The following is a 23,940-nucleotide window of genomic DNA, read 5'->3' on the forward strand; positions in this document are numbered from 1 at the left end:
CTTTCTGACAAAAACGATTGAGGGAGCAGTGGCAAACCAACTCCAGGTCTTCTTAGAAAACTCATCTGCTCCAGACCCTTTTCAGTCTAGCATCAGGTTGGCTTATGGAACAGAGGCAGCTCTGCTAGCGTCAGTTGATAATCTCTGTCTGAATACAGAAGAAGGCCATGTCTCTATTCATAAAATGATAGAATAGAATCATAGAGTTGGAAGAGACCCCAAGGGCCATCAAGTCCAACCTCCTGTAATGCAGGAACACACAATCAAAGCACTCCTGACTGATGGCCCTCCAGCCTCTCTTTAAAAACCTCCAGAGAGACTCTACCACACTCCACCACACTGTTGCTTCTACTGAATTTATCTGAAACCTTTGATACAATAACATCATACAATCTTGTTGAGATACCTGGAGGCGGAAGTAGGTACAGGAGATGTGAACTGGATTGGTTAAAATCATGGATTGAACTCCGAGAGTTCTTATTGGAAACCAGTTAATATCAATGTAGGATGTAACTTTTGCAGTTCCACAGGGTTCTATCCCCTATGCTCTTCAATCTGTATGTAAAGCCCATAGGCCAAATCATATATAGCTTTGTGGTTAGTTGACATCAATATGCAGATGATACCCAGCTCTATAAATCCTTATCCAAATCTCCTGGTGATATGGTAGAGGTCCTAAATTGCTGCCTGGCTGCTGTGATAAATTGGCAAAAAGCAAACCAACTGGTAAGAACCCTGCAAAGACAAAGGGAAAGTTGCCTGGGAAAATGGAGATATTGAAGGACACTGTAGTCCCTGCTTTTGATGGAGTTCAGGTGATCTTTGTTGACTTGGTTAAGAGCATTGGGGTGATACTGGACACCATGTCATTTCTGGAGAAGAACATTAATGGAGCTGAATAAAAGACTTTCTCCCAACTCAGCTCAGCCCATAAGACGGCCCCTTATCTTGACAGGCTGATCTGGCTGCTTGGATGCATGCCACAGTGACATTCAGACTTGACTACTGCAATGCACTGTAGACATTGGTCTTCCCTCAAAATTGATTTAGAAACTCCAGATGGTGCAGAAGACCATGGTTCAGCTATAATTAGGAACTAGATGGAGCAGGCATATTACCTCCATTCTACTGGCTGCCCATCAGTTACTAGACTCAACTTCAAGTCTTGGCTATTACTTACAAAGCCCTTCATGGCCTTGGATCTTCACATTTGCAAGGCCACCTTTTCCCCTATGCACTGCCAGGACAACTTTCCTACTCTGAACAAGGTATTCTACAGGTGTCAACCTGCAAATGGGCAGAATCAACAACTGGCAATTCATGTGGCTTCTCTGTTGTGGCCTGCCTATGGAGGTCAGAAAAGTTCCCACTCTCCTGGCTGTCCACGAACTATGCAAAACAGAATTAGTCAAGAGCTTTTCTATGCAGGCAATAGAGCTGCACTTACTAAATGAGTCACAGAGTTACTTAGACAAGTTATTACAGATTGTGGTCTGTGCTACTGAATTTAGCTTATGGAAAATAGGATTCTACTATTTAATGTTTTTGTCATTTAATGGATCAAGTTAAGACTCATGTGTATGCTTTGCTTCAGTTCTGCTTATTTCTGATTGATTCTACAATTTACTGATTCTAAATTTACTGAATATTCCATCCAGCTGATTGTATTGACTCACTTTCTGCAATCCACCTTGAGTCCAAGTGAGAAAGGTGGACTATAAATGATGTAAACAAATAAATAAAGCACAGCAGAAAGCTGATTACAAAGATCATATTTTGTCAGGCATAAAAGAACTTACTTCACCAAGCTGAACCCACAGTGATGAGTATTCCCTTTACAACCCTAAATGGTCTAGACTAGGAGTCTCTAACTCTGTTGAAGCTATGGCATTTTTGGAATTTTGAGAACTGGTAGTGAGCACCATAACCTCTGGTTGACATGTGGGTTAGGTTCAGTCACAAAGATTCCACACACTTATGATGAATGCAGCTATTGCCAAATGGGCTCTCACTATAGAAACCACAACGCCTCCTGGGCTTTTTCCACAGTATCTTCTACTCTGGTGAAATGGAGAAAAGTCAGGATTGACTTTTTTGCTTTTGTGAAGAAGTGCTTTTGGAATGAACCAAGTGGGAGTCAAGAAAAACACTGATGAGAACCAAGAAGGCCACAGGAACCACACTTGGGAACACTGGTCCAGACCTTCTTCTGTCACATATATCTGGATGGGTTTGAAGACTTGCCTTTTCCAGGGAAGATTTTGAGTTAGGTTAACAAGAAACAGAGTGGTGGGTGGCACTACTGAGAAACTAATTAGCATTGCATTTCATTGATTTTGATTGTATTTAAACTGAATTTTGTTGTATTTTCCTGCTTTTTATTGTCAGCATAGGATAGTGATTAAGAGCAGTGGACTCTAGTCTGGAGAACAGAGTTTGATTCCCCACTCTTACCCAGGAAGCCTGCTGGATACCCTTGGGCTAGTCACAGTTCTCTCAGAACTCTCCCAGCTCTATCTGCCTAACAAGGTGTGGGAGAGAAAAGGAAGGAGTTTGTAAGGCACTTTGGGACTCCTTATGGTTGAGGAAAGTGGGATATAAATCTAAACACTTCTGTTCTTATTATTCCTGTAAACCACCTTGAGCCCTTTTTGAAGTTGAAAGGCAGTCTATAATCAAGTCTTTTTCTTGGCTAACAGAAATTGCTGCCTAACGAAATTGGAGAATATTCTGTGTTGTGTTAGTAGCAACTGTGTATTGATTGGGTGAAAAAGGAAGATGTATGAATTTATTCATTTATACCCTGCCTTTCTCCTCAATGGGAACCCAAAGCTCTTATATCATTCTTCTATTGTTTAGAAATGCTTTCAGTCACAAGCACAACTCAGAGGGGACCCAAAGAATGCTGAGGTTAACATCATTCTTACCTACTTTCTCACCTGGCTATAAAAAGAAAGATCAATTCAAAATACAAAACTGATTTTACCTGTTTTCTTGGGAGAGCAGTTTAATGCATGCTGTGTGCCCACAGTACATAGCATACGTCAGGGGGGTGTTCTCATTGATGTCTCTTGGACTGCTCTCTACCCCCAGCTGTAACAACACCTTGACACAGTCGGCTTTCCCTGCTGCTGCAGCCCAGTGTAAGGGTGTCCTATACGAGAAAAAGAATTATATTGTGCTATATAAATGCAAGGAAGGATTCAGATAAGCAGCTGAGATAGTAAAACCACTGGGGAATGAAGTTTTGGGGTATGGCAACTGTTAACTTGAACAGTACGACAAACACACTTCAGAGCTGTGGTAAGATTGCTATTCAGCATCGGCAACTTTGAGTTGGGAAATTCCTGGAGATCTCGTCATGGAGGCTGGGGAGGATGGAGCAGAGGTGTATGGCCATGGGGTCACCCATGTCCCCAGATGTATGCCTTTCACACGCCCCCTCCCACATGACAAAACAGCGTGTATCCCAGCAGCACATCACCAAGCCCCGCCCCCTCTGCAGGGAGGTGGGGGGTGGGTCTCAGCTGCAGGCAGCAGGTGGCCCCTGCCACTGAGCCCCGGCCCTCGATCATCGTGCATGCTGGCTTTTGCCCCCCCCAGGCCCTGGGGATGGCAGGAGCCAGCCTGCAGAGAGGTGGGGCAGGGCTCAGTCCAAGCCCCCCCGAGCCCCACCCCAAGCATGGGGGGCACCTGGAGGAGGTGTTGCCCCCAGGCGCCATTTCCCCTCAATATGCTTCTGGGGTGGAGTTTGGGGGAGTGAGCTTAGGAGCGATCTGAAGTTAGAGTATCCACCCTCCAAAGATGCCAATTCTCCAGGGAAACTGAGCTGCATAGTCTGGAGATCAGTTATAATTCCAGGAGAACTCAAGGCCCCACCAGGTAGTTGGCAGTCCTATCATTCTCTGTCTGCTGTAAAGAATGACGTAAAATTTCAAAAATGTGGAGAGATGCAATCACTCTTGCCTAATGCTGGTGACCAGTTTTGAGAAATCATGCACAAAATGACTTCCCAAGGACTCTCCTTCGCATACAGATGTATGCATGCATGCACCCACTCTGAAAAGAGAGTGGAACTACAATGTCCTTCCAGTCCTGTCAGCACAGGCCTACAAACTGGATCTGGAGTGTCAAACTTCACTCAGTTCTAGGGGACTGTTCCAGTGACACCTGCAGGGAGAGGCGCCCAAAGTTCAGGATTCATACCTCCAAGCTCTATCCTAGACTAAGGTGATCAGACGTCCTGCTTTTGGCAGGACAGTCCCGCCTTAAACCAATCTGTCCCGCGTCCTGTGGGGTTTTTTAACTGTTCCGATTTTGCCTTCTGGGGCGCTCCCCGGTTTCCCATGGGAGCGCCCCAGAAGGCAGTGCGGCAGCCTCCTGCGCACGCGGCCAAAAGGCAGTGCGGCAGCCTCCTGCGCACGCTGCCAAAAGGCAGTGCGCTCCTGCGGCCGCGCGCATGCGTGTGCGCATGCACGTGCCCCCCATCCCGGTTTGAAAAGGTGACAATCTGGTCACCTTATCCTAGACACAAAAAGTATACCTCTTTATGAGCTAAATTAATATCTTCAAAAATGCTCATCAAAGCTTTCACCTCAGTCAGTGGTCAGCACTGCGACCTCCTGGTTTGTCTAGCACTCAGTACAGTTTAAGACCTGACAACATGACTTTGGACTGAGGGTGAAGTTTTATCATGGTAAAATATTTGAAAATTTCCTCCATGAAATTTTAAATTTAGGACCTTTAAAATTTTGAGTTAAACTTTTGTCTTAAAATATTATATATGTATCCTATGCTTACATAAAAGATCTTTCAAAGAACTGTCTAGGGTCCACAATTGCAGCATTCATTGGCCTGGTGAATTTAATCTTTAATTATTTTTATTTAATAAAACAAAGCTTACATGATTTTGCACGAAATATTCTAAAATGATGTCAAAAAGTCTCTCTAGCTGCAGTCCTAAAAAACACCTTCCTGGAACCAAGCCCCACTGAATTAAATGGGACTTCTGAGTAGACATGTTTAGGATTGCTCTCTCTCTCTCTCTCTCTCTCTCTCTCTCTCTCTCTCTCTCTCTCTCTCTCTCTCTTTCCCTGGAACTTTTTTTCTGTTAAATTGATATTTGCTTTGTGTCTGTGTTAAGAATTATCCTTTTTAAGAAAATCTAGTTTTAGTTAGCTGTAAGTCAGACCAAGTGCAGGGTGTTTGTTTGTTTTAGGTTATTGCTTATCTCCAAGGAAGTATTTCTAGGCTAGTTCTAATTACAACATTCAGTTATGGAATTGAGAAACTTCTAGTTGGAATAAGTGAACTGCTGATTCCTGTTAGGAGGTGGCAATTTGCTCCAAGCCTGGAAGGGTTTGTAAGGATGCCCTGGGATTGGTTGAAGGAGTCAACCAATAAAGAGTCAACATAAAGTTTCCCTCCCGCTTTTGCCCCCTCCCTTTTTGTGGCTCCCAGAGAGAACTTTGTTTACGTTTTGCAACCTAAGGCCTCAATAACATTTGTGCTGTGTAGGACTTCAGTGAGTATTTAGAGAGTTAGCTTTGTTATTTTCTGTTTACATGTTACTTCCAAGCGCTAATTCTGTTTGATTGTAAACATCTTTTTCTCAATAAAGCTCTATTTTGCTTTTGAGCAGCGTGAGTTTACTAGCCAAACCCAGAAGTACTTGGTTACCCTACTGACAGTAGCGGGTCTTTTGCCGCTACAGTAGATTTTTTCCTTCTAATTATATCAGAGATAAATTTCTAACATGACAGTAACAGAGCCAATATTGCCTGGAAATGAAATCGTGACACTGTCCAGTAATTTTTCCCCTCTAATCCCAACTGTGTGAGAAGCACTTTCTTCTTTATTTTCATCTAATAAACCACGGGGATGATCCCTGGTGTGTCATGCCACAAATTAAACTCTGATTAACACTGGCGTATACAAGCTACTGAGAGACCCCTCCTCATAATACTGACTGGCCCTCACTTGAGTAGAAACTCAAACAATAAAAGTCAGGACACCCACTGGCTGAGTTGCTGAGCAAGAAGGAGCTGCAGAGAGTGTTATTTAATTAGAAGGCACATTTCATGAGAAAGCAGCCAAACATCCTTTATGGTAGGTCAAAGCAATGAGGGCCTCTGCCAGAGCTCTCCAGTTCTTTTCATTGGGTTTCCATAGTCACCTGTCATCCACGTCAAGGGCTTGCAAGTTGCATTCTGGGACTTTAGCCAGCTCACTGATAATGTCACTGTATCCTGCAGCCGCGGCAATGTGAAGGCAGGTCTTCCCATTCTCATCGTCGTAGTTGATTATTGATGGGCCCTGATGGTGGCTCAGGATGATAGAACACAGGATCCGGTTTCCACTCTGAATTAAATCAACAACATTTGTGTGGCATGAAAAGTTAATCAACAATAACATTTACAGACATAAAAATCCCACTTTTACCCCTTTAAAAATGGCACTCATATTATACATTAACATATCCTTGTAGAGTTGCCGGCTCCTGCTTGAGAAATTCCTGCAGATTTGGGGATGATGTTTGGAGAAGGCCGAGTTTTAGGAGGAGAGAGATTTCATGACACTTTCAGAGTCCTCTTTCTACTGTTCTCTATGGTATTCTGTAGTATACCACAGCATTCTGATCTTTGTAGACTGGAAAACAGCTGTAATCCCAGAATTTCTGGTCCTACGAGGAAGCTGGCAATTAGCAATAATTCCAGACCAGTCTATTGTAGAAAAATAAACAGGACCCTTGTGGTACCTTAAAATTACAAGATTTTATTCCTGCACACATTTTCATGAGCGAGACCACACTTCATCTGACAGTATGAGTGAATGACTACTCAGTGTTTCTAATGCACCCCCCCCCCTCCAAGCTTGAGAAACGGGGATGGAGATATTTGATTTATCTGGTTAAATGAAGTGCTGTTTCCCGTAGAACTGAAATATTTTTAATATGAAATAACTGCACTGATTGCTATTTATTTATTTGTTTGTTTAAAATATTTCTACCTAAGTAGATTGTAAAAGGATTTCAGTTTTCTTTGTCATTAGGTCTGTGACTTATTCTTTACCGATTCACACAATCAGTGCAACTGTCAGACGGGAGCTTTGGGTTCTCCTCAATCCCTAGGTACATGGTATCTGATTAAGATCAGGACCATGCTGTGCAAGGAAAAGGGCTTCAACAGACCAGGTGATCGGGAGCAAGAGCCGCAAAAGGCCATTGCGTTCACATCCTGCATGTGAGCTCCCAAAGGCACCTGGTGGGCCACTGCGAGTAGCAGAGAGCTGGACTAGATGGACTCTGGTCTGATCCAGCTGGCTTGTTCTTATGTTCTTATGTTTTTATGTTCAATATTTTAACTGTTACTGTAAACTGCCTTGAATCACAAGGAAAGGCTGAATGTAAATACTTTAATCAATAATAAATAAGTAAAAACCCTGGCAAGTCTTATTATGATTACTTGGAAGCTAATTTTGTTTTCTCCTAGGTCTGCAATTATTCAAGCCTTTGGGTGACCTGAAGGAAGAAAACAGGGAAGAGGGAGACTGCTAATATTTTAGCAGCACTTGAGAATCACATGGGCTGACTTTCACTTTCTCTATAGGTATTCAAGAGTGAATGTGGCCAGATGCACGAGTCCTTGGTTACAAGCTGAAGGGCAAGAACTTGGTTCTTAGTCAGGGGGCTATGATGTCCAGCCTGTTTGACTTTTTAATTATTTTAATTATATTATCTAAAATTTTGGTAAGCAATTTTGGGTCCCTACATGGAGAAAACTGTCACGGAAAAGTCAAAGAAATAAAATATGTTCAGTACAAGTCCTGCTCTACCCTTTAAAAGTGTAACTTCCCAGGATTTGTGTAGCTCCATGCTTAGTAGCTTCATTAATTAAGTTCTGTGGTGCTTGTGGTGCTGTTGCCTCAACATTCCTGTTGCCTCAACATTCCTAAATAAGTACTGAATAATTTCTTCTCCTCGATGGTGAGAAGACTTCAATTATTTCCCTTTCCTTTGCAACAAAATTAATTGTTCATTAATTTTTAATTTTTAAATTATCATAATCAGTCAATTACAAAATTATGGTAATGCAATTTTAAAAAGTAATGAGCACCTTCGTGACTGAGGAGAAATGCACTAATTAAATCTTCCATCTTTCCTCAAGGAAAGGGAGTTAAGAATTTATCAAGATGCCAAGGCACTGGAACCATGAGTGAGCAGGAAGCATTGAGCACTGGAAGAATCTTTGAAATGGCACAGGCAAGGAGTTTGTAAAAACATTACGGAAGACTTTAAATACTGCTTTTCTCTTTGGCAGCTAGTTGGGCTTTTTAATTTTTATGCATCTTACTTTTTGCAACAGAAATTTCATAATTGTATGCTTCTGGCAATAAAAAAATAAAATAAGAACAATAAAATGATCTGTATGCCTGAATCCGACTCATAGCCGATTCAGATATGCCCGAAAATTCGGGTAAATCCAAAAAATGCGAGTCCGTTTTAATTTTTTTTTGTATTTTTTGTGTTTTTACACGTTTTGGCCTGCAGGGGGCGCAATTTTACAGTTAGCGGCACCAAACTTTCAGGATATCATACGGAGACTGTCCTGATGATTCTCCACAAGTTTGGTGAAGGTTGGTTCAGGGAGTCCAAAGTTATTGACCCCCAAAGGGGGTTCCCCATCCCCCATTGTTTCCAATGGGAGCTAACAAGAGATGGGGGCTATACCTTTGAGGGTCCATAGCTTTGGACCCCCTGAACCAAACCACCAAACTTGCAGAGTATCATCAGGACAGTCTCCATATGATACCCAGAAATTCTGGTGCCACTATCTCAGTGTCCCTTTTGGGGGCCCATAACATTCAACCCTCAGAAGCAAAGTTTACCAAACCTGGAGGCGATTCAGACTGAATAGTTGATTTGGCCGATCTGAATCGCCAACCCTAGTGATGTCACTCTACAAATTGCCAGAAACTCTCTTCCTAGACCAATGTAGGTCACTTAGGGTTTTCCCTGGAAGTGACATCACACTGTGTATGGTGCTGGCATTACTTCTGGATTTTCTCTGGAAGTGATGTCACGCATCATATGATGCTGGAGATTAAAATTATTTTTCTATTGCTGCCATTCCAAGTGGGGAAGGGAAGATAGGGTTGCCAGTGAGAGGTCTCCTACCCTAGCAAGAGAGCTGGTAAACCTAGGTGGAGTCAAAATTTAAATAGCTGCCAGAGGTGTTTGTGCAGGGATACTGTTTCAGTTTGCAAAGAAAGGAAAGGGGTTGCAAGCCAAAACAGATAAGAATGAACTTCTGGCCACGCCTGGCTATATCTATGTGTCCGTTTTGGCTTACTCGGCATTGTGCTGGTCAGCCAGTTGGTAGGGAGTGAGCAGAAGCTCCATATTTTTTCACTTCTACTCAAGATACTCTGTAGTCTTGAGAAGCAAGTGGATATGAGGAAACACACTGGCAGGTGCAGTGGCACCACACTAGGGGTAGCAACCCTGAAGCAGCACCCAATAGGGCTTTTGCGGCTGGCTAGTGCGGCAACTGCTTTTTGAATTGCTGTCCGAGGGTGGATCTCTTTTGTGCGAGGACCTTTATAAAATAATTCATACTACTCCATTGCTGGGGTAATAAATTGGCCATAGCCATTTTATTGAACCGAAGTGTGAGGCTAAGCATGGGTCTGGATCTGGTCATACGGCTACCGCTCAGCAGGGCGGGTGCCCCATCCCGAGCTTCGTTCTACTGTGGGGCTCTGCCGAGCAAACGCTCCTGGCCAGAGATGTTCCCCTTCGGCCCAGTTCGGCAGGGGCAGTCGCTTTTTGCCGCTGTTGCCATTCCCGAGGGGAAGGCGTAGCTCCCTAGCTCCCTTCCAGAGCCATACCCATGTGCCAAACTGCCAAGACTAAGCTATGACAAAATTAGGGAGAGGTAGGTGGGCAAATCGTCATCCGGCGAGCACATGGCCCGGACAAAGGAGGACGAGCCCCTTTAAAGTCTCGCTCGCTCATCCCTTCTTCCAGTGATGCTAGCCTATTCTGACATGGCTCCCCATCCCCTTCCGCCCTTACCGGATGTCATCAGCTGGCCTCGCTTCTCCCCACCCCGAGCAGCAACCTTGCCTTGTGGTGGTTCATTGGCGTCTTTTTTTTAAAAATGCCACAACTGAGATGTGAAACAAGATAAACAATGCAATCTACTAGAATTCAACAAATTCACTTCAGCACTGTATCTTCTGTAAATAATCAATTAATCAATTAATCATAACACTTCTAGATTAAACAGTAGTATGGAACCAGATTCCAGTCATTATGGGCTTTATTTACCTAATTGAATTGTCATGTTGTCTTTGAAGTGTTTCTTGGAGTATTTTTGTTGAGCTCAATCTGAAACATGGTCTTCTACTGAGGTTTTTTTTAAAGATCTGAAATATGGGTTTGGGCCAGTTCTCCCCTAACATGGCCAGAAAATTATTTTTCATGGACAGATGGTAAACGATGGCGGGAGCTCCTGAGGATAGTACAAGTACACATTCAAATGCACCTTCCTATACCACCTTGCAGGGTCCTTTCGAAGCAGACAGGACTTTGAAGTGAGATTCGTTTTATAGTGCAAGAGACTGCTGTTCAAAGAATCTCACTGAGCAAGATGAAGTCTGAAGGAATGTCCAAGCAACTGTTACTTCAATGTGTCTTACTCAGAGGTACATTCAAGTTCCTGTTCCCCACCACAAGCCATATTTTTACATGCCCACCTTTGAGCAGTTATGGCAGTACAATTCTTACAAAGATGAATCATTTCTTTGCATACTGAAGCTGGTTGCTGGAATGCAAATATAACTGTTGTTGAAATGCTAAAAATAAACAATGACATAATTCTATGCATTTTAAGTGGCTGGGTGATCCTTTATCTTGCTTGCCATTGGCTGATTTCATGGCTGATTTCAGTCCCAGTTGCTTTCGTTCCATTATGTTATCTACCTAACTAGTATGTTACTCCAGATAGATTTGGAATGCTACTCAGATTGGAACCCATATATTTTCCATGTTCACATTATGCAGTAATTTCAAACATACTCTTTCCATGGTTTCAAGTGAAGAGAAGCATGTGGTATTAAAGGACTGACTGCTGTACCTACCTGTACCCCCCAATGAAGAGCAGTTTTAAAATCTTTGTCCACCAATGTTGGATCAGCTCCTTTTTGAAGCAGTATTTGCACATGATGGGGTCGATTATGGAACGCAGCCCAGTGAAGTGATGTCATCCCCTGAAATTAATAAAGCCAGAGCTGTTTAGCAATGTAAGACTTTTGTGATGTCAGGGGCATCCATGTGATGTCCACCAGTATGTTTCCTGGTACCTACCCTTCTTCTCTAAAGCAAAGAGCCCATCATAGCTTTCCTCCACTTCATTTGAGTAAGAGGTGCTTCAGAATAGTCTAGAAGGCATCACTTTTGTGGCTTCAGGGAGTAGTCATTCAAAAAACGAGTTACTTTCATCAAAGGAGGATGCTTGGCTCAGAACTTTACAAGTTATGATGGGCATCTGTTTCCATGGGAGCCATTATGGAGCTGCCTGTGGCCTCTGTGGCAGCCACTTTGTGGTGGTGTTTGCTACCTGTTCTCAGAGTTCCAGTGGTGTCAAACAATTCAAAAAAGTTGTGGGCCCCTGCGCTATTCTATTTAGTGGGCAGTGTTCTGTAAAGGAGAATGCATATTCTTCTTACGGCAATTTATTTTTGAACTTGATCTACTTCTTCTAAACTTATTTTACTTTCTGGGTTTTCCAACCAAGTGGGTAGGATTTCTTTTACCTAATATCTAAATTATAGTCAATGCAGATGATAGTAGTGGAAACGTGATTGCTCACCTCAGCATCCTGATGGTTAATTTCACTCAAATCAGATTGTTGTAGCAGCACAGATAAAAGCCTATGGAGGACAAAACACATCACGCATCTTGAAATTGAAAGCAAAATTCAGAGGCATTAGAAGAGCAATAGAACAACATCTCCCTGATCTTTTGTTTTTAACTACAGGCAAAGGGAAACAAAAGACTAAAACAGCAGCTCCTATCTTCCCATATCTTGCCCAACAAATCCAGTAGGGGTCCTAAATGATCCTCTTCCAGGGAAGCCATGGTGAGGTGGTTAAGGCAGAGCCGTTTGAAATTGTACCCATCAAAGATGGAGGTTCTGTAGCTGGGTCAGGGAGCTCAGTTTCCAACTCTGGACCAAGTTTAGGTGGAGCCAGCTTCTTCTATCAGGAATTTGGGACTGATTTTGGATACCTCCCTTTCTTTGAAGGCCTGGATCACACAGACTGCCAGGCTTTGCATCGTACCCTTTGCCTGGCCCATACTGATCTAGCCACAGTGATCCATGCAACAGTCACCTCTGGATTAGACTACTGTAACTCACTCTGTGGAGACTGCTCTGGAAAATGGTACCACAGGTTCTGATGGGGACCCCATATAAAGCCCATATGCTACCAGTGCTCTGCCAGTGGCACTGACTTCAGATTGAATTCCAGATCAGGTTCAAGTTGTTGGTATTAATCTTTAAAGCTCTAAAAGGTCTGGGACTACCTCTCCCTTTATACCCCTCAGAGAGTATTACCCTCAGCTGGTTCCAACCTTTTCATGGTCCCTGGCCCTAAAAATATCTGGCTGTCCTTGACCAGAGCCCGGCTTTGGTCAAGATTGGCCCCAGCTCCAATCTTGTGGAACTCTCTGTCTAGAGAAACCTGAACCCTGGAGGATTTAGCTCAATTCTGCAGGGCCTGTTAAGACAGAGATCATCAGACATATGGTTGAAGACAGAAATGGTAGAAACTGCAACCTGGTCCTCCCCCAACCCCCAGCGGCTGGATCACCTCTTGGCTTGTGCATTTTATGGCTGCCAGATTAGAGCAACCTCCTGAGAGGATACTGTAGAAGTAAGGGCCAATTGGACGAACTCTATTATCATTATCAATGATGTTTTATCGTAGATTGTGGTTTTACATTTTAAAATTGGTATTATGCTATTGTGTATGAATGTTTGCTGCCCTGAGCCCGGCTCGCCAAGGGGAAGACAGGGTATAAATAAAACTCTCATTCCATTCCAGGGGGCATACAAAGTACCCAGGTCTTGGCTGGTTGGGGAGAAAGCTACTTTCCTCAGAGGCCTGATTGTCTCTGGAACATTCTGTCTCCCACCAAGTGCCCTCTGCTCCCCAAGGGTGTTCTGAGAAGCACAATCTCAGAAGTTGAAACAGATAAATAAAAAATATTGACTGTGGTCAGGTGGTACGTTTTCAGTGCTCTGCAAAGCTGCCCCACATAATTAGAATAAATTATGCAAAGCAGATAAAATATGCACTTTTTGATGATGGACTTTTTATGCAGCTGGCAAAACTCAAATCCATAATTTGAATGCATAATTTTGATTTTTGTGATTTAAAAAAATTACATACCAGAGGCGTAGCTCCAAGGGAACGGGGGTGCGCATGACTCACTGGGCGCGCGCCCCTGTAGGGGCATTCCGGGGGTGTTCTAGGGTGGGATGGGGGGCGGAGGACGCCCCGGTGCACCAGGTGCTTTCCTCCCTTGCTATGCCTCTGTTACATAGGCATTACTTTTTTCTACTAGCTGTAGATACATTTCCGCTCCTCTTATCATTGTTTGAACTTTTAAAAAACTATTGTGGTGAGCAAAGATAAAGGCAAAAAGCAAGCTGAAAATCTCTGATCCTTCAGAAGTGCCTTCTGGTAATGGAGTGATCATACGTTGAAGAACTAATTTGACTGATTTGGGCTAATAAGACGGATGAAAAGGAACTGAGCAGCTGGCACACTTGTGCTCTGACCAAAGGTCTGCTGGTTGCCATGGAGACCATGGAGGGGAAATGCACCGGAAACCTTGTGCTTTGGTAAAGTAAATTACTGCTCCTTTCCCAAATATCAGCTGAGCTGCTCTTCTATAAAGGTTTCATTTAATGATAACACCCTCTTGGTTGCCTTGAAAGCTTTCGAGTATACTGTTCAAGTGATATACAAGGAAAGCAGAAACTTAATAAAGCTGCCAGATTGCTTGGCAGAGGCAGAGGCAAGCAACATAAAAAGAATAATGGGGTATGAGACATATTTGTGGGAGCACAAGGTACATTATTCTCACCAGAGAACTCAGACCCACCCGTTATATTCACTGCCTCAAATATGCACAAGCCGCTGCCTCAGAATGGGTTTTTATTTTTTGCCAGTATGTTTATAAATCAGGATGTGGATAGAATGAAGTTTCTGTTGCTGCAGCTTATGGCCTATATCAAAGACATCAACAAGTATCAATTGGGATTAAATTACTGTGACTTTGTTTCTGTGTGTATTTATTGATTTAAAGCATTCTTAGGTCACATCTTAGTTTGGTGTCTCAGCTGTGACCATTCAACCTTGAGTGATTCTGCTAGGAATTTAGCCTCTTCACAGAATCAAGACCTCTTGCGGTATTGCTCTGAGCTTTGCTGACACATGCAACCCTCTAGCCCTTTTTGTTGTAGAGATATACGGGTGCACCTTTCAAGGACTGAAGCTGAGATTTCATGCAGGCAAAGCATGGACTCGACCACTAAACCACAGCCCTCTCTTATCTGTAAGAAACAGATTTTTTAAAAACTGTGCCCAAAACACCAGGCAACTCATGTTTTGGTTTTGAAACTTGGAATACCTGACATTGGGATCGGCAGTGGCAGCGTGTAGTGGCAGTCTTCCATTTTTATCAGGGATGTTCTGTTTGGCACCGTTTCTCAGCAGGCTGACACAGCCCTCAAGCCACCCCTGAAAGCAGATCAAAGAGATAAACAGTACCACAAGGCTTGGGCAATTAGGGTCAATAGGTGATGCACCTTTTAAAGTGACAACAATATTATGAATTTGTCTCTAGATGCATCCTTTAAAATTTATTTTCAAAACCCAGTGTGATTTTTTTCTTTACACCACTTTTGTACCTTATTGGCTTTGACCTCTGTATGTTTATTTTTATTTGACTTTTTACTGAGCCTAAGTGTATTCAGACATCAGGTCATACACTAAATCAGGGGTTCTTAACCTGTGGCCCATGGCCCCCTGGGGTCCATGATCTGGCTTCAAGAATCAAGCGAAAATATGCCTTTTTCTTCTATATCCTTCCGATTACTTTTAAAATGGTCTTTGTGGGAGGAAAATCTTCCTATTGATTTGACAAGAATTTAACTCCAAATGTCTTGGGAAATTGTGGCATTCCTTGACACAAGTCACCTGGCAAAGAGAGCTATCTATGAAAGCTCTGATTCTATTTTATACAACATACCCTTGTGAGTCAGGGGCATTTTCCCCATGGCCAATATATCCTGGGATAACTATCCCAGTTTGGGCACGAATTCCGCAATGCTTCCATGCCTAAATTGGGCCCACCCCGTGAGATATCCCACAACTTTAAAAAAAGATAAAATTGATGGTTCTTTTGAAAAAGCATGCACCAATCCCGTGCTCATGCAAACACTGCGGGAGATGGGCCGGTTTATTCTACCGGCATCACCACCTGCTCTCCCCGACCCTTAGCTGCAGCCAATCAGAATGTCAGAAAAATGGAATCTACGTAAACTACATAAACGTACGCAAATTCTGTAAACGTTCATGTGGAAAATGAAAATAGACCGGGGGCTCGTACATAATTCACTGGAGTTCTTCCTCCCAGCCTGAACGTGCTGACGGGCAGCCGTGCGGAGGGAGAAACCGGAATAAAAACACCCTGGGATATATGATCCCGGGTCTATCCCAGGATATTTTGTCTGTGGGGAAAATGCCAGGGTTTACTTTTTATTTGATTTGCACCATTTGGATTTCTTTAATTTTTTTTCAGGAAGTGGCCATTCATTAAAACAAATTGCATGACAATGTTGTATGTGTATGTGCATTTCTTGGGAGGAGGTACATAGCTTTCAACAGATTCTCAATAGGGTTTGTGACCCTAAAAAGATAAAGAATCATTGAAGTAAATAGAGATTTGCTGGCATCATGCCCTAACATAGCTTGTTTGCTGAGCCTGCATGCTTTCCTTCCTCCTTCTCTAGGGCACAGCTTGATCACACACTTCCTGGTTTGGTCTAAACATAGCTTCTATGAAATTGATGTCTGCTTCCAAAGATGGCATACTTAACTGGGACTTGACAGAAGTTTAGAACACCAACTTGTGGGAGAGAGAAAGTCCAATTTACTGAGATGTCTGTATTCAGACATCACAAAAAACTGAAAAATACTTGGTCAAGTGCTGTGTAGAGGCAAGGATGTGTGTCAGAACTGCAAATAAGCTCTGTTCGGCTTAATTAAGGGAACCACTGTATAATGATAGTCTGCCATGATGTCTGAATGCAATCTAAATGAAAAAAAAAATCTTTATACCAGGTAGGTTGCTAAAGAAAGACTGGTGCGCCCGCGGGCATCTTGTGTGTTGATGTTTGCTCCCATCTTCAGCAACAACTTCACAGTGTCTAGTTGACGTCCTGAGACTGAATGCATCAGTGGTGTACACCCTGGGAAAGAAAAGAAAAAGTGTAGGAAGGTTAACATTAAGATCTTCAGGGAATAAGCAGGAGATATTTCTGTTGTCACTGCACGTCAATGTATGTGCTTGAAAGCCTGGATACCGATCTAGGAAGTCCTAACTTTTACTCTGTCCCTATTATGGAATATTTATGTTTATTGGGAACATTTCTGATCCATGTTTTCAGCCAATGATGCTCCTCAAGTAACCCATGCAATGAAACAAAGGACAAATCACTAAAATTGGTTTACCTAAACCATTGTTTCTCAAACTGTGGGCCAGGACTAAAATGGGGGTCATGAAGGCTCTGCAAGTGGCCAGCCCTCCCTAATGGCTCCCCCTGCCCTTTCCACTGCTCTGTTTTGCTCTGTTTGGAAATCAAGGCCTGTCCCTGGAAACATGTTATACGTTCCATGTTATACGTTCGTTTTTCTTTACTGTTTATTGAATAAAATGCGTCCTGATGGTAACTAGAATGAGCAAACATCTTGGGAATTAAACAGAATAATGGAGAAGGGTGGGGATGGAAGGTAACCTCTATATGAACGATTGTGTGTGTGTTGGAATGTGCTTGGAGTTCAAAGTGAGGGCAACTGTGCCTTTTATGTGATGTTTGCTGCATTCTCATATAACATTTGGTTACGCGCTGCAGCAAATGGAATGCTGATCCTGATGGGTGCCTGTCATAGTTTGCCTAGAGCAGGGGTCTGTAACCTGCAGCTCTCCAGATGTTCATGGACTACAAATCCCATCAGCTCCTGCCAGCATGGCCATTGTAGTCCATGAACATCTGGAGAGCTGCAGGTTGCAGACCCCTGGCCTAGAGAGCCCAAAAAATCTTCACTAATACTGAATAGATCACCATGCCAAGTGAATTTGGATTCAGCAGTCACCATGCCAAAGAGGCTGGGAACCACTTACCTAACCAGTGGAGAGAGACAAGCTCAGTGCCCAGCAGTTACAACACCAGGCAACCTTATGTCTAAGAAGGAGGAAGCAATGGATGAACTAAGCCCACTATTGCTGCTGTCAGCCAAGTCTGATCCAAACAAGCCTTTTGACACCCCAGGGGCCACTCAGCCTGGCTTGTGCCTAGGCCAATTCAACTTCCCACTCTGCCCCTGGCCTTTTATAATGGTCCCCAGAGGAAGATTGCTCTCTGCATTTTTGGTCCCTGAAAGGAATTATAGGCTGATTACATTCGAGTTATCTGCTGCACAATGGAGGCAAATGTGTGTCACCGCAAGATTTCTTGTACGGGTGTATTTCTTCAAGCTCCGCTTTTACTGTCTATTTTCCCTGTGGCAAGTAAGACCACTTCTAGCCCGAATTTAATTTTTGCCTCACAACCAGAGTGGGCAGAATTGCTAATGAGCACAGCTTTGCTCTGCCCACAGCCAGACTGCCTAGTCTTACCCCTCCACTCCCACACATTGCTTTGCATGCTTCCTCCTTGCCATCCTTCCTGTTGCCAACTCCTCCCCACCTCTCTAAATGCTTGTATCGATACATCAACAGGAACAACACAAAGCAGGGTCTCTTTCTGACTCCACCCCACCTCCCCTGCTGTGCTTCTGTGCTCTCCGATAATCAGAAGGGCATAAAAACTTTCTTTCTTTCAGACAAGCCTCTATTTTTAAAATGAGCCTCTCTTTTGCAAAGGAATCACATAGGCAGGGTCTCTTTTTGTCCCCACCCCACCCCACGTTCCCCGCTCTGCTTATACCCTTCCCCAAAATCGGGAGGGCTTTGCACAACTTTATTTCAAACAAGACTGTATTTTAAAACAATTTTCCCTGGTGCAGCAGTATTTTAAAACAATTTTCCTGGCTAGAACCCCTTTTCTTGCTTATGTCCCACATATACGGTGGCTTTGAGGTTGGGGAGTGTTCAAATTTCCAAAAGTCTCCTTCTTTGGAGGTTTTTAAACAGAGTGTGGAAGAACATATGTCAGGAGTGCTTTGTTTGTGTGTTCCTGCACGGCAGGGGGTTCAACTTCATGGCCCTTGGGGTCTCTTCCACCTTTATGATTCTATGAAAACATCAACATGTTCTACTAGTATTCTACAGCCGTGCAGTTTCTCTAAGACATCAGCAATGTTGTGCTGGTTGCTATCTTTAAGTTATAATTATGTTTGTTATTGCCAGCATTACATTAGAGTGTGTGTGTGTGTGTGTGTGTGTGTGTGTGTGTGTGTGTGTGTGGAGTGGGAGCAGGGTATATATGTCCCACTTAGATGTAAGTAAACAACTGCATATGTATCAAGGATAGAGAAGATGAATAATATTAAGGAAGGAAATTATACTGAACTATTGAACTATCATGTTGAAACCAACAGTAAACCTTGGACATTGGGCACATTGTTTAGCAACCGGAAGCAAGATAAACAGCAACTTTACCCTCACTGTCACAGCATTCTAGTATGGAAGGATCTTCACGAATAACAGCAGTCAGGTTATTAACATCCCCGTTGGCTGCTGCTTGGTATACCAGAGTCAGGTCAATTTCTTCAGCTGAATCACCTGCACGGTTACATAAAAGTAAAGGGCAAGCCATGTGGGTGTATGAGGCAATCATATAAAAAGGTCAAAGCAGAACAGAACAGTATTTCCCTCTGTAAGTGAAACATGAATACAGTCATAGGTGTCAAACTCGTGGTCCTCCAGATGTTATGGACTACAGTTCCCATCATCCCCTGCCAGCATCATGCTGTAGTCCCGTGGTGGCGAACCTTTGGGACTCCAGATGTTATGGACTACAATTCCCATCAGCCCCTTCCAGCATGGCCAATTGGCCATTCTGGCAGGGGCTGATGGGAATTGTAGTCCATAACATCTGGAGTCCCAAAGGTTCGCCACCACTGCAGTGTAGTCCATAACATCTGGAGGGCCACGACATGATGGCTTGAGAGAGAGCAAGGGGGGCTGTTTTCAAAGTAGCAACAATTTCTAATATAATATAACATTTCTAATGTAAAGGGGTTCCAATTAACTGTTATTTTCAGCAACCTTCTTGTTCAAACAAGATGACACATTCCCAACTATAGCCCCTACAGTCATTTTCTTAAGAATTTCTTATTTCCTAGGATGCTTGCTGATCATAGGAAATTAGTCTGTTACAGTGCAATGCTCAGAACATTTTTGGGGAGTTGCCTCACTGAAAGTACCTGAGAAGGATTTCGTTTAGACCTGCTTAGAACTACTCTCTTCATTATTAAATCTTAACTGTTTTCTAATCTATGACTTCATTGTTTTCCTGAACTGCTTCACTGGCCTTGGCAGAACAGACTGTCAGGGAGCTCCAAGGGAGGCAAGGTTTGGTCCTTCTGCGATTTCCACCAGTCCAAATCTCTCAAATACCAGAACAACTGCTCAGGAGAAAGCCACCAATGAGGCTTCGGTGCCTTTGGACATCAGTAACATGTATGCCAATCCTGTCCCTCCTCTCCCACCAATTTGCATAATTGCAGCCACCAGCTCCATCAAGTATATTTCTTGCAGGTAAATTAAGAGGTTGCTTGGCAACACATCAAATAACATTATTTATATGTGCTGCAGCTTTGGTCAGCACACAAGGTCCTCTACCACTGATATTTAGAGTGATATATAGCTCCATCAACCCCATAGTAATGAGACAAGGAAAAAATAAGCAGAAACAAACAACTGGTTTTCTGGTCCTTGCCAGTATTCTTAGTGTGCAATTGTAAAAGGCTCTGGCACCCAGCATAATAGGTGCCACCCTGCTGTTGAGATCTTCTGGATGATCTACTCCTGGGATCTCTATTGCTCAGACCCTATTGATCTTGGTTGCTCCCGGAAATAGCCACACACAATAGGTCTGTATAGTAATGGTAAAGAGTGAATGAGATGAATAACACAGGTACTGATAGTGTTCATGTACACAGCAGAGGGCAGTGCACAGCATTCTTTTCTCCACTGGTTTGGTCCAACCAAAAAAGTCCCCAAATGCTGCTTATCAGCTTTTCTAGGCCATGTTTCCATTTACAGTTCTACTATTTGGCCAGCATCTTATCAGCAAACAGGGTACTGGGCTAGGATTTGAGAGTCCCAGGTTCGAATCACTGCTCCACCTTGAAAATTTGGTAGGTGATGTTGGCCAATCACATACTCTCAAGCTAACCTCCTATCCTGTTGTAAGGATAAAATGGAAGAAAGGAGAATGATGTTGTAAATAATGATCAAGACTTTAAGGTCCCTACTGGGAAGAAAAGTGGAATATAAATAAGCATGCATGTAGCTGATTTGCAATTAACTAAAGAAGACCAAAGCAGCTTCTTTACCATAAGGATGATGCTGGCCATTTGTTTTAGAATTAGCCATCCATACTACATTATTTGTCTTTTGTTCTCTCTGGGATATTTTCTTCTTTCTGTAGATTTCTGAAATGCTGGATCCATCATGGAATTCAGTATGAGTCACTGCTGCCAGAGGGCCTTTGCTCCTTCCTGCATGTGATTCTCCTCTCATTTATTCCTACATTCTGCTCACGTATCATGATAATGACCAATGCAAGCGTCTCGAACAGGCATAAAGATCTTGCAGAAATCTAATCATGGGGAACAATGTGTAATTCTTACGCTCTCTCTCAGATCTTTCCAAAACGGCACAGTGGAGGTTATGAGAAACGGTACTGAATTCTGTACTTGAGTATTGGTAACTGCCTAAATCAAAGGACAGCCTTTTTTAAAAAAAGGACAAGCCACTTAGAACTGTAAGTAAAGCACTCAGACTGAAGGGTACTTCAAAAGATCACCAGTTTCGTACAAGAACATAACTCACTGTGGGACAGGCCATGCAAGCTTCAGATAGATTGGAATTATCTTGCATATAGTTTACATGCAGAGTGTATGGCAGAAGCAGAGTCCAGGGCTGAAGCCTGTAGAGCACAGTGGGTAGTGCAAAGAGGGAGTTGAGTTCTTGTGATGGCTTGAAACTTAAAATTAAAAGACTAGGAAAAATGAGAGATATAAAACCCAAAGATGCCAAAGCTTTCCGAAGCACACATCCCTTCCTGTGACCCACCTGGATATCCTTTCCCTAAATTCCAGATCTGCAGGATAAGCTATTTGATTTTATGGAAGCGCACTCTGCACATTCTCAGAGGTACAGAGATTCTGTAATTTGATGACTGAGTAAGGCAGGGCCAGAGCGAGGGGGAACTGTGCCTGAGGCACGCGTGTGCCCTGCCCCTGCCATGCCCCTGCCATGCCACTGCACCGGCGCATGCTCGGTGTGTCATGCCCCCTGGTCCCCTTGGCACTACGCCAGTGGAGTGAGGCACACTAATGAAGGTCAGGTCTGCTACAGCTATCAGGGCTGTCAGGTTCCCCCTGTCCATTGTCAGACTACAGAAATCGGTTCTACTAGAGGCAACAGCAGCTTTGGAGGGAACTCTACTGCATCACTTCCCCACTGAACTATCTCAGCTTCTCAAACTCCAGCCTCCTGAGACACTACCCTTAAATCTCCAGGGATTTTCCGATTTGAAATTGACAACTGTAAGCTGTATCCACCACCAGGGTGCTCCACACTCAAAAGACAGACAGACACATATAGACACAGAAAAAACCCAGGGGGATGATTGGTGCTTAGTAAGGCTCACCTGGAAGGCTCGCCTGCTGATGGTGGGCACCTGGCACCATAACCGGAGCCTTGGGGGGCCTTGGGGTTCTTGGCCAAGCAATAACAACTTTGAGGGAGAGGGAAAGGGAAAGATGCAGAAGCAGTGAAAGAGAGGGAAGCACATGCCACTACCTCAGACAGACTGTTGCTATTGCCGGGAGGTCATCTGGGGAACGTGGGCCTCCATCTTCTGCCCCCGTGCTCCACTATAGCAGAAGGGAAATGTGGGCATGTGCGTGTGAGTGGGGGTTGTCCAGAAGTGGCCTGAGTGACCAATTCTCCTCTGCCTTGTCCCACTTCTCCCCCTTCCCCACCTCTGGGGTGGTTCACTTTGTCCACCTAGGAAATCACTCACAGAGCTGGCAGCACGGGGGACAAATATGGTGGCGGGCAAGCAGAAAAGCCCTGTGTCCCACTCCACACACTGGGGAGGAGCAAGGAAGGAGACATGTCTGGCAAGTGCCACCAGTCAGCCGACTGTGAAAGTGGTGGAATGCAATCCAAAGAGGGACACCTGGTTGAAAAAGGGCAGCCAGCAGAGCCAAGGGTTGGGCAACAGGCCTGATTGAGCTATCTGATGCCAGCAGGTGGCAGAAGTGCCCTCACGTGACCCTCCCAAATGGCTCTTGAGTCACCTGTCTCCTCTGTCCCCCCCCCCTTAGGCCCATTCCGAACAGGCCAATAAACACATATTAAGGATGGTTAAAAACCATTTCTGTGTGTGTGTGTGTGTGTGTGTGTGTGTGTGACTTTGCATTGATCCATTCCCACCTCTAAAATGAGTCAGCCCCATGTTATTTACCCCAAACCAGGTTTTTTTTAGAATCGGACTATTTGCGACTCTTTTGAAAAATCTCGGGTTGCAGCAGCTTGCGAACAAACGGCTGGGCAAGAGGCATTTTATTTGCCTTTGTTTTCCTTAAAAAGATTTTTTTTGCGGCTTACACCTGCGTATCCACGCAGGTGCAAATGGTTGTATCGTGAGGCGTCAGCATGGCTGTGGAGGTTCATTTATGCATGCCTGCATAGCTAAGAATTGGTGGGAAATAAATTTTAAAAAGAGACACGTTGCCGTGTGAAGGCACGACGGCAACCTGGATTGCTTCCGTGGGCTCCAATTGCAGCTTGCTCGGATGCATGTGAACGTGAAAACAGGAAAATGGGTTACTTTATCCCAACTGCAACCCGCTATACATTTGCTTTGCAGAAGGGGCCTTAGATACACCATTGTGGAAAGGAAACGCAGCATGATGTTGCATGGATTCAAAAAGGCTTTGCGGTTAGAAGTGTTCAAAGGCCATTCTCAGTCTCTGCATTTGGAAGAGATCACAGGGTTGGAACCCGGGCTCTAAGAACAGGAATAGATAGTACAGTACTTTTGATATGGTAAAGGATATGAACCGACACTTTCACCAGACTTTTTACCTATTCGGTACTTTGGTTTAGGCTTGACTCTGCTTCCTTACCAGCTTTGCATTATATAGGAGCAACCTACCAACAGCTTGCTTTGTGGCCCTGTAGAAGACATAAAGAATTATACTGCCAGAGTAAAGACTGATACAGGCACTCCTTCATTGAGTCTGCAATTCACAGGAAAAGTTACCCAAACCTGCAAACTGAGCATTTATAATAGAAAGCCACAAACAATCAAGCAAGCAGGTCATCATTATAGAAATTTAAATACAATCATCGCCATACACAGACTGTAATTTTATTTCCATAGCAACCCTTCCTGTAGA

The 23,940-nt window shown here is 43.7% G+C and overlaps 1 protein-coding gene across 2 annotated transcripts in view; it reads right to left on the reverse strand.

The window, feature by feature from the left end:
- ANKRD55 (ankyrin repeat domain 55) overlaps positions 1–23,940 on the reverse strand; it is a 39,206-nt gene that overhangs the window by 14,415 nt on the left and 851 nt on the right. The window contains exons 2-8 of one of the 2 annotated variants that reach the window (XM_048504712.1): positions 18,959–19,081; positions 16,417–16,547; positions 14,705–14,814; positions 11,874–11,934; positions 11,143–11,271; positions 6,176–6,360; positions 2,987–3,154 (exon numbers count right to left, since the gene is read on the reverse strand). In XM_048504712.1, coding sequence (XP_048360669.1) covers positions 2,987–3,154; positions 6,176–6,360; positions 11,143–11,271; positions 11,874–11,934; positions 14,705–14,814; positions 16,417–16,547; positions 18,959–19,081 — 907 coding nt within the window. The remainder of the gene's footprint in view (positions 1–2,986; positions 3,155–6,175; positions 6,361–11,142; positions 11,272–11,873; positions 11,935–14,704; positions 14,815–16,416; positions 16,548–18,958; positions 19,082–23,940) is intronic. The other variant, XM_048504713.1, reaches the window with a different exon arrangement.

Source organism: Sphaerodactylus townsendi, linkage group LG07 (assembly GCF_021028975.2).
Source record: "Sphaerodactylus townsendi isolate TG3544 linkage group LG07, MPM_Stown_v2.3, whole genome shotgun sequence".
In the NCBI taxonomy this organism is placed as follows: Eukaryota; Metazoa; Chordata; class Lepidosauria; order Squamata; family Sphaerodactylidae; genus Sphaerodactylus; species Sphaerodactylus townsendi.